General features: G+C 36.3%; 1 protein-coding gene across 2 annotated transcripts in view; it reads left to right on the top strand.

Annotated features, from left to right (window-relative positions):
• Positions 1 to 12,014, top strand: part of RDM4 (RNA-directed DNA methylation 4) — a 47,161-nt gene that overhangs the window by 19,173 nt on the left and 15,974 nt on the right. For both annotated transcript variants that reach the window (XM_089998953.1, XM_089998955.1), the window contains exon 5: positions 11,213 to 11,254. In XM_089998953.1, coding sequence (XP_089855079.1) covers positions 11,213 to 11,254 — 42 coding nt within the window. The remainder of the gene's footprint in view (positions 1 to 11,212; positions 11,255 to 12,014) is intronic.

The following is a 12,014-nucleotide window of genomic DNA, read 5'->3' on the forward strand; positions in this document are numbered from 1 at the left end:
CAATGGTAAAATGTTCATATGCCAAGATATATATGATGGAGTGATATATATAGATATATGTGTATATGCATATATATGGATATACATATATGAGTATATATATATTAATAGCTTGTGAAGACATATGGGTATATAGACATATATATGTATATGTATCTGTATATATGTACAGAACATCTAAAATCCATTCAGAATTTTGCTTTTGGGTGAATGAAAAAAATGTGCATTTACTCAATTTTCATAGAGATTCAGCAAATATGTAAAATAACAAGTGTGTAAATATTGGAGAAGAGACCAGTGCATTGATGGTAGATGAGGGTGAGCATGTAAAATGAACATACAGCTGTGATGAATGCTGGATATGCAGGTTTTTGCAGAGATAAAACTGGGAAATGGATGCTTGTAAGATAGTGGATGCAGGGTATAGCCTAGGTGGAAGGGGTATGGAGCTGTTGATGCTGAAAGGTGGAAAGAGATGTGCTGTGCAGCAGTGAAGTGTTAGTGAGGTGGTGGGGTTGGTGTAGCAGCTGTGAAAGGATGATATGCTACAAATGGTAGCAAAGGGGATGGTAAATGGCAGAAGTGGAATGAAAGGAAAGTAGTGATATGTGTATTGTTACCATGAAGGCAACAAATGTAATAGATAGAATATGCACAGGATAAAGGGTGATGAATGAGGTCACAGTAGCCACTGTGCATGATTATGTCTAAAAGTGCTCTAAAGGTAAAAAGTCACATCAGCCATGGGCTGTTATGAATGTGAGGTTATAAGTGGTAATGGAAATGATGCTGCTGGGAAATGGAGCTGTGACAACTAAGGTGTTTATAGCGCCAAATGTTGGCATGTTAGCAGGGCACTGAAGAGGTGATGTATAACAGATGGCCGGTGGCAAGGGGTAAACAACGAGTGTAGTAGTGAAGTGCTGTACACAGGAAAGTATAGGTGCCGCTGGATGCTATTGGGTGCTGATAGTGAAGTGGAAAATATAGGAATGAAGGGTATAGTTGGTACTAAATGCTAGCCGTAAGTTACAGCAGGCATTAAAGTTAATGTCTACATTGAGTTGGGCCCAATATGGCTAGATGCCATGATGAATAGTGTTACCTACAGGAAGACACAACTATATGACAGGTTAAGTGAATGAATGTGAAGGGTAATATGGGGTGTAAGGGTATTGACACAAAAAAAATGATATTAAGCCTAATATGCTTGGAATGCAAGTGATGACATGATTGGTGATGATGCAAGGTGTGTAGTGGGGTGCGAAGTGGGGAAAACATTGTGTATTGAGTGAGTGCATAGATGGGTATGTCAGAGGTTACAATAAAATACATAATTTCCACTTCTTCATGGTTCTAAAGTCTGCTCATGATAACAATGGGAACTTGTAACAAAAGCCAATGGTTACCATTAACAATGCCAGATATATAAAGGCACATGTTGTCTCTCTTGTCTGCAATATCTGTATCCTTGACTTTATTCAGCTCTTCATCTCTGATTTCATCAGTGGCAGCATCATGCTTTGATGAAGAAGGTCCAACACTAATATTAGTTTCTTTGGGGCTAGACTGGTGGTTACTGCTGCAAATCTTTAAATATTTCATCTACTTGAAAACTCTTGGATCAAGAGGATCAGTTATGGTACACCAAATGTACAGGGAGTATACATTCATGACCAGAAGGATGTGGAGTAGTTATAACAGATGGTGACAACAGGTACTATATGCAAATGCTGAAGGTAATGCAGGAATCAAATTAACAGCCAAGAAAGTGGGCATTGTTGGCACTTTCATATTTGAATTCAACAGTTGATGGATGTGATGGCAAAGGAAAATAAGGGTGCTAAACTTCTTGAAGTATATTTTTCCCATGTCTTTGTGCATCAAACAAAAAGGTAGATGCCGGGACAAAAGACAGTGCATATTACCTGAATGTGACTAACTTCGAGAAACAAAAACTTTCATTCACAATTGGCGTTGGCAACTCAACTGAAAGAATGCTGAGAATTTTTTTCTCTGCAATTTATAGAGAGGCATAATTCCAAGGAGATGGAAGCATATTCTAATGACTACTGCAGTGGCCTCACATAACAATAATCTACTCGTCTCTTCCTCAGATCCCACCACCCTGCATGTGGAATAAAATTTTGTGAAAATTTCTGACGAGTTGTACAGGTACTCGCATAATGTGTTTGGGAGGAGATTGGTGAGACCATCCTCAACTATCTCGGAAAATTGGATCAAATGAATGCCTAAGATCCGTTCATTATCATGCACAATATGGATCTTTCCTCCCTTACTCTTCAGCTCCTCTATGTCTTTACCAGACTTCCTTATAATAGAACAAATACGAGCATGTGCATAAAGAAGGTATACAACAGTATTTCCTCGAACATCCAATATCTGGTTAAAACTAAATGTGTAATTAGTCAGCCTATTATTCTTCAAGTCAGCGTACCTGAATCCAAAACGCAGACGATCCAAGAGACCAAAACCTTGAAGTTTAGAAGATGCGTATTCTGTATTTTAGAGAAATCAGGTGAATGGGACCTAAAAAGCCTGCCCTCAGCAACTATAAACAAGACAATGGCATGGTTAATCAAATCCTGATATGCAGCGAAAGGGGAATTACAAATTCAGAGAGTGTCTATTGGAACTGATGTGACACAATCAAGCTAAAAGCTTATGTAAAATAAAAAGATGAAAACAAAAATTATAATAAACGACATGAACAGAGAGTAGATCGCGACGTTGATCTCTGCATACTTGACCTTGACAATATTGCATCAATCACAGCTTGGCTCATTGGCGATTCCAGTCTTATGATTTTATGACAAGGAATACTGGGTGGCGGGGTGATCCACCTTCAGTTATTAGAGCTTCATAACATAATCCATAATGAAGTTCACGATAGACTATTCACGATGGACTTTTCACGATAGATCAGAATGGATCTAGGTGATTATCACTCAAACCAACTAAAATAAAAAAAAGAAAAGGAAAAAAAGAAGAAAAAAAAAAGAAAAAAAGAGAAATCATAACACAAAATGATGGCGAAGAAGCAGGTGAAATAAAGATGAATCGGATGTAAATACTGAATTTCTGAAGAAACAAATAGGAGGAGAACCAAAACATAGAACAGATGCCATACAAACTGATGTACAGAGTAAAAAAAAAATCACCGAAAACAGAATCCACTGATGCAAAAGCTTACCTGATGCAGAAAAAAAAAAAACGATCCAACACACTGGAACAAAATATAACAATGACACTCAAATAGACCTGCGATATAACACTTTTTGCATTTGAAACCTTAGGTTAACACTATAGCACTTTCGACTTTGCATCAAAAGTCAGAGCGGTCAGCGATGCTCAAACAGATCAAAAAGGGGAATTAGAGTCTGTCACCTGGACGAACCATCGTGATCAGATCTCATATAGAACTAATGGTGACTAACATGGGGTGTTTATGAAAAGTATGCAGGGATTAATGGTGAAATGGTTATATATAGGAAAACAGTTATAAACCAGATATATGACGCATTATGCTGTGTATATAATGAAGGAATGTAGTGCACGAATGGGTGCTATACACAAGACCGATGCTGTGAATGCAAAAGCAGAGGCTACCTATGAAGTAAAAGCAAGATGCAAATGCAATATGAACGATGGGATGTACAATGCGTTAATTTAAAGACACACGAATGAAAAAGAATCGTAAAACAGCAAATGAGAAAGATCTAATGTAATTACAGTTAAAATGTAGGAATAGGAGAATACCAACTTCAGCAACATGAACAAATATTCAGAGGCGTATATAAGCAAGGGAAATTCGATAATAAACTACAAAAGAAAAATTAACAGAATGTTGGAATAGAAATATTCCGGTGATATCGCCGTATGTAGGCCAACACTGCTATACGCAGATTGGCGCTACCAGTAGGCTTGCTGTAAAAATAAGGAAGAATAAACCAGAGAATTCGTGCAAAATAGAAAGGAGGAATGAAAGGGAATAAGAGGAGAATCACTTACTGTGGGTTTTGCAAGAATCCTGGAAATCGGAGAGGGGAAGCTCCCTCTTCTACGGTGGGGACTCTCTTCTTCTGAAGGAATCGAGGGGAGCCACCAGGGGAGGAGGAACCAGGAACTAGAGAGAGGTACGTGGTATGGAGAGATCGAAAATGGATGCCCCCCTAGAAAATGGATGGGGGGTCTCTTCTTAAAGGGAGCAATGGATGATTCGAGAGAAACCTGTTGAAGATGGAAGGTGAAGAATAGAGGGGTCAGTTTGAGATCGACGATGGAGAGAGGAGAAGAGGGAGGCGCGGGAGCAAACCGTTGGAATTTTCCCCTTTTTCCATAAAGGATGTCCTCTTTTAGGAAATTTTTTGAAAAATGGTTTAAAAATGAGGTTTTTAGGAAAAAATAACTTAGAAAGCTTCAAAAAACCATTTGTTTTCCTCGTAATAAATTTTTTTTTTCAATTTTTTTTTTGTTTTTGTGTTATTTTTCCATTTTTTGTATTTTTAGAATAAAATCCTAAGATTTGCGAGAAAACAAAGATTAAAAGCTGTTTTTTTTGTATTTTTGCAAAATATTTACAGAAGAGAGTTTTTCTGAGAATTCAAAGCTATTTCTCTGAAAAATTCTTTAAAAAGTGAATTTTGACCCAGAATTTGAGGTGATATTCGAGGTTTGGACCTCGAATCGAGAAAATATAAAATAGTGGATCCAAATGGGTGCCGAATGAGCTATTTGAGCCATTCAGAAGATGTTTTTGGTATTTTATAATTTCAATTTGTAAATTGAGTAACGAGGCTCAAATTTGGACCTTAAACACCGGGTTCGGTTCCGAAATCGAGTTTGAATGAAATTTGATCTAGAAAATTTGAAGAACAACTGAAAATTAGCTTTGATTTTCTCAGAAAATGGGGTCAGGGGCAAAAAGGTCTTTTTTATAAAATTTTGAAAAATTTGGGGTGTTCACAATGTCTTCATGGATCCTTGATTCGTGAGTCTTCTTTCATATGACACCTCATGAGAATGGTCTATATGATTTATGCACTAACTCAAAAACTACCTATGTTTCCACTACCGATGGAACATTTTTGCAAATTAAAAGTATTGAAACCTTAAATTCTTTTCAAAATTTTTGTGTACCAAAAGTTAGGGTTCCACAACTAAATTTAAATATTTTTTCTGTTTCTTAAATTTTCGATCATGGATGTAAAATCTCCTCTTCTAAGGGTTGTTCCGTGCAGGATTTTTGGTCCGGAAAGCAGATTGGGCAAGGCCATATGTGGGGAGATTTCTACTTAATGAATTATCTAAATCTTTCTTCAAATTCTATTTGTAATTATGTTCAAGATAAGGATATCGAAACTTGCCATAAAAGACTTGGACATCCATGTTACTCAAAGATGTATCTTCTTCCTTTTGAAAAAAAAAATTGTAATGAAAGAGATTTAATTTGCAAATATTATATCTTTGGAAAGATGAAATCCATCCATTTTCCTAATATAACTTTTGTCTCTAAGAGACTATTTAAATTAGTGCATTCGGATGTTTTGGGACCTTCTCCCATCGTATCAAAAGGAGGATATTCATATTATGTTACTTTTATTGATGATTTCACTAAATATGTGTGGATCTACTTAACTTCAAATCTGATGTGTTCTTTTTAAAAAAAAAATCATATGATTGTCAAAAATCAATTTCAAATCAATATTTATATTCTTATATCTGATCCAGGTAGTGAATACTTATCAAAGTGAGTTTCAAAATTATTTAGAACAAAATGGGATTTGTCACCAAAAGTTATGTCCTAAAACTCTCCAATAAAATATGGATTAGTCGAAAGAAAACATAGGCATATTATAGAAACCACTAGAACACTACTTATTTCTAAAGATATTCCAAAAGGTTTTTTGGGCCGAGCCCGCTCTAACATCAACGTATTTGATAAATAAAATGACCTCGTCATTCTTAAATAATGTATCTCCTTATGAAAAATTATTTGAAAGAACACCTGATTTCAAGCGGTTGCGAATTTTTGTTGTAAGTGTTTTGTACTCTTACATAAAAGAGATAAATTGTATCCAAAAGCTATTGAATGTGTATTCATGAGTTATGGAGAAAACCAAAAAAGATATAGATGTTTTAACTCTAAGAGTAACAAACTACATGTTTTTAAAGATCTAACTTTTTTAGAAAATGAAAATGGTTTTGAGAGAACCAAGGAAAACAAGAAAGTAAATTATTCTTTTCTATTTGACCTCTTGCCACAAGAAGAGTTGACTTCTTGTGATGATTCTTTGAATGATAACGGTGATAATACCTTGAATGATAATGAAAATTGTGATAATATTGTGCATTCAGATGATGAAAATGCAATATCGCCTATAAAAAATGATGATATTATTGATAAACCCATACAAATATAAAAGCGGCGTGAGCAAATGAATCCTCTAAATGCTTTAGAAAAATATTCACAAAATTCGTCTTTAAAAGAAACCTCACTTAGAAGATTCATTCATGTCTCCAACCCACTAAGTAGGTTTATATCTTATGACACATTGACACCAAATTATAGAGCATGTATAATAGCTTTACATTCTTATCATGGACCATTGCATTATAATGAAGCAAAAAATCTTCCACAATGGGTTGAAGCAGTGAATAACAACAACAACAACAACAACTACAACTACGCCTTCATCCCAAAACAATTGGGGTCGGCGATATGAACCAAAAAAGAAAATCATTCTGGGTCTTCCACATGAATCCTTCTCCTCCAATCATTTTTATCCAATGCCATGTCCTCGGTGAGGTTCAAAGCATTCATATCCTTTCCTATCACCTCCATCCATGTCTTCCTAGGTCTACCCCGACCTCTTTTAACTAATATATTTTCCCATTTCTCCATCCTTCTAACTGGAGCATCATTAGGCCTTCGCCGAATATGTCCAAACCACTGTAAACGATTCTCTCTCATCTTATTTTCAATGGGTGCAACGCCTACCTTCTTACGTATCTCCTCGTTCTGAATCTTATCTTTTATTGTATTTCCACACATCCATCTCAGCATACGCATCTCAGCTGCACTCATTTTTTGAATATGATGTCTCTTGGCAGCCCAACATTCCGTAAATCCCTTGAAAAGGCTAAAACATGAGAAATAGTTTTGTTACCCATAGGGAAGAGATTTATAGGATGTAGATGGGTTTTAAGGTTAAAACCAAGAGTGATGGGACTGCAAAAAGATATAAAGTTAGGTTAGTTGCCAAAGGGTACTCTCAAGAATATGTAATTAACTATGAAGAAACTTTTGCCCCAATAGCTAGAATGACTAGTGTTAGGACATTCATAGTTGTTGCATATATTAAAAAATGGCCCATATACCAACTAGATGTTAAAAATGTTTTTCTAAATGGTAAATTAAATGAGGTTTATATGGATCCTCCGTCGGGGTTTTGTATTGAAAAGGCAAAATCTTAAACTTAAAAAAAACTTTGTATGGTCTGAAACAAACTTTTAAAGCTTGGCATGATAAATTTAGTAATGTAATGACTCATCTGGGTTTTCATTCTTGCTATACTGATATTGTTCTTTTTGTTAAAAATAATGTTCTAAAGTTGTTATTTCTTCTACTTTATATAGACGGTATGATTATCACCGGAAGTGATAAGCAGGGAGTTAGTGATATTAAAAATATTTTAAAAGAAATTTTTGATATGTCTGATTTAGGCTTTTTAAGATATTTCTTAGGTATTGAAGATGTGTACTCTCTCAGAGGGTACATTTTTCTCAAATGAAACTTGTTGATATTTGTACTAAGTCTGACATTACGGATGATAAAAAAATATAAACCCCAGAAGTGATTAATGTTAAATTAAGGCTAGAAGATAGGACACTGCTTGAAGATCCTAAACCTTACTGCCAACTAGTTGGATCACTCACTTACTTGTCTATCACTTGGCCAGACATAGCTCATGCAATTCACTTGGTGAACCAGTTTCAGCCTTAGTTGTTTAAGGCGCTAGGCGAAGCCTAGGCGGTGAGCCCTCTAAATAGCCTGGGCGAGGCCTAGGTGGGGCCTAAGCGGTCTAGGCAATACCCCAAATAAGAAAAAAAAAAAAAATACAAATATGTAAACAAACTATTAAAATTAATAACAAACATGTATACAACATAAAATCAATCAATAACAAAACAAAATATGTCGTTGAGCGCTATAAGACAATTATATTAAATAACTTGCTTAATACATTGTCCAGCACAAAACATTTAACATTTACCATTTAACAACACAATACATTTAACTAAACATAGAGGTCAAAAACATGTCTATATATTAAAGTCATCTTCATTCTTCACTAGCAAACTTCATTTCAACGATTTCCTTCATTTATTGCATCGTTTAGTGTATTGAGATGATGATAGTGGGTCATCTTCATCTTCTTAATTAGGGACCACCTCTGGCAATTTCTGCCCCACAAATGTTGCATGTACTTGTGTCTTTCTCTCATCATCTTCTCTAAAACTAGTAAGAATCTCAATACGAATATCCGAATGAATGCTATGTGTACATAAGTTTATCTCTATTCTTGTCAAAAAAGACACTTGATATGTTGTTTGATACCTATATTTAGAGATGGGAAAAGAGCCACCTGGCCATAAGTTTCTACTTTGTAGCTTCAGCTTGATACTTAACTGAATCACCTCACCAATGCCAAGTTTTAGTAAAAGAGGATGTCCAATCCAAGTGTTGGTCCAGAATTTGTTTTCTCTACAATTCCTGGTTCTCCATGACACTCTATTCCTTATCTCATTCCACCTTTTCAAAATCCCTCTCCATCGTAAGATAATAACCAAGCCAATGAAGGTTTGGATGCAGCCATTTAGCTTTGGCATAGGCCAAGATGTCAATCAGAATTTGCATATGAATTATTTGAGGACTCACTTTCCGGCTCTTGAAGGTAACCAAACTAACCACCAGCTTCAAATGGTGTGTCATCCTTTGCTCCTACAAATTCTTTCAAGTTATTTTGTCCTTCTTGCTACTCAGTTTTTAATCATCCAAAATCTGATGCAACTCCAGCCGATCAGTTACCTCTTCCTCAAGGTTTCTATGGAATGTGATGTTGTAGCCTCCATTAGGTAGCCGGCACTCTCACACACGACATTCAGGCTGCTTCACAATGGAGTAGGGAATTTGCCTGCCAATGCTGATTGTTCACACCAAATGTCTATCCAGAATTTCAGGCTTGAACCATCTGCCTATGATGCCGTTGTAAAATTCTTGCTTGCTGGTGTTGGCCCATTTCTAAGAACATATGGTGACCTGATATTTTGTTTTTAGGAATCTAGTCCATGGGTTACCCATTACGCATAACTCCCTTCACCACTTCACTAGCAGAACTAGAGCCTTAGCCCCTAAATCCCAATCCGACTTTATCTCAAGGCAGTGACAATGTTGGAATAGAAGCTATTATGCACTTGGTGATCATCATGTTACCAGCAAAAGAGTGGTATTTAGCGGTCCACCCTTGGATTCTCTGTAACTTGGTTTTGACTTCCTACCCTATGGAGATATCTCACATAACACTTACTGGGTTGAGAAGCCAAAGTAGTCACTTGGCATACCTCATGCCCACATCCATATTTACAAGTAGCCACTTCGGATGATCCAGGTGGGTCTAGGACTAATCCGGATCATCATTTGGGTCCATAAAGAGAACAAACTGACACATGCAACTTCAACAGACCATAACCTTGTCATCCAATATCGGAATTTGATGATTCTTGAGCCTTGGAAAGCTTATTTTGATGGATGCAGCTGGAAAATGATCGGAGATTGTTTTGCTGCTGTTTTCGGGCCCATCTGAGCTCATTTAGTGGGTTGAACAGGCAAGTCAAAGTTTTACATACTATATATTAGTAAAGTTTGACCAAGACTTATCTCCTTATCCGAGAAGAGTTCAAAGGCGATTCAAAAAGCAAAGTGGATGTAGTCAATGAGTTCTACACATATATGGACTCATAATTTGAATATGTAACTTGCCTAATGGGATAAGAATTCTCCTTTGTAATTAGTAGCAGGATCCCACCCTAATTAGGAAAGAAAAGAATAGGCTAATTAGAAGGCGGGGTACCCACTAGTATAAATAAGGTTCCATGTATCAAAGCAAACATGGTGAGAGTTTTGGAGATTAATGAAAGCAAAGAGGGTCTCAATGCCCTACTTTCAATTTTTCCCAATTTTATTGTGAATCTTCTTTTGATTTTTCTATCTTTTTGTGATCCGGTTTGAGAGGATTTGAGGAAGAGATTTTTCCTCCTAGTTTCGGATTATCGGACAAGCCGGTCAGTTCTGGACACAGTCATAGCACATTCTTCCTCATTACCTGAAACCATTGTGAGAGTTTAGAATAAGCCATAATCTCATTATTTGCATTGTGGAATCTGTCTTAAAAATGAGGAGAAAATTCGTGAATTGAACTAAAGATATGTTTCCAAGCCTGATAAGGTGATGCCTTCAATAAACTTGACCTCTCTTGCTTTCTTCAGCAGAACCGCCAACTCTTCACATGCTTTGCTGAAAAGATACCATGATAGTTGGGCATCCTTCCTCAGATTCCTCTTGATGATGAAAGGGGCGTGTTCTGAACCATTGATAGAAATGGTTAGAGAGGCATTAGAAATTAGGTTGAGATTCTTGTTAACCATTTACTCCCAAGCCCATTTGCAACATATAATCCTATAGATATTCCCACCAAATGGAGTCAAAACTCAAGCTTTTTCCAGATCCATTTTGAGTAAAAATGCAGGCTTATTTCATTGGTCATCAAAGCACACTCTTTGTACAGGTCTCCATTTTGAGTAGAAACTCAATCTTCTCCCTAGAGCTCAATAATGTTATTGTTTGTAACTTTGTACAGGTCTTTTTGGTCCAGTTTTAAGGAAATTGACAGGATCAAGTGGTTCAATGCACTATAGTCATTGCTCCAACTTTTGTTATTGTTTGTTAAGTTTCACTTATTGAATTGAGCGCCATCTTTCTCCAGTGAGACTTCATATTTCTTTTTTGAACTTGCCTACAACTTTGTGCTTATTCATCATATTTCCTAGTTTCCATGTGTACTTTTAGTTTAGATTGTTCATAATTCATGTGATCTACTCTTATTTACATTTCTTTTTGTGATGCATACAGATTCAGGATCGTGTATTGTCAACAGCTAGAAAAAATCATGAGGTACTTTATTTTCTGTGATGTATAGTGTCTTCACCAATTCTATCCGCTGTTCTAATTGTGCTTTTGTGAAACATTGATCGGGTTGCTCACTTATTCATTTATCGATCTTGCAGTCTGTGTTGTCCTAAATTTTGTTTTAGATTTGATCTTGTATCCTTCATGTTAGGAAGCCAATATATAAACCACCAGGGACATTATGGTCTTTCTAATTATGAATGGCAGAGTTGTAAGTATTATTAGTTATTATGTTAAGCTGGTTGTCCCTCATGGGATATGGGTTGTAATCAAATGGAAAATGATGCCCCATAAATTAAAACACTAACTAGGGTAAGTAGTTATGCATATAGTAATAAAGGTGCTGCCCTCTATGGGCAGTCTTTTCATTCAAGAGTGCTGAATTTCCTCTTCTCATTCTTCTTGCTTCTTTCTTTCTCTCTCACATTGGCTATGGTGCAGGTCAGACTTCAAGTGTTTTCACTTCATGGATAATTTCAAATCACAACTTGGATTGGGATCTGTGGCAGTTGTGAGTTCAATTGCTTCTCAAGTGAGCTGAGACTGTTGTTGGTGCATGAATATACAGCAGGCAGTTGCTTGGTTCAACTTATCTTCATTATGGAATGAGACAATTGGATTTAGTTCCTGGGATCCTGTCCATGTTTCATATGAACTTGTCACTTGGGATCAATGCACAAATTCTTGGTTCCTTTGTTGTTACTAGACATGATAGTCAATGATTGACATGGTAATTGACTTGTCT

Source organism: Nuphar pumila, chromosome 3 (assembly GCF_984573655.1).
Source record: "Nuphar pumila chromosome 3, dmNupPumi1.hap1.1, whole genome shotgun sequence".
NCBI lineage: Eukaryota > Viridiplantae > Streptophyta > Magnoliopsida > Nymphaeales > Nymphaeaceae > Nuphar > Nuphar pumila.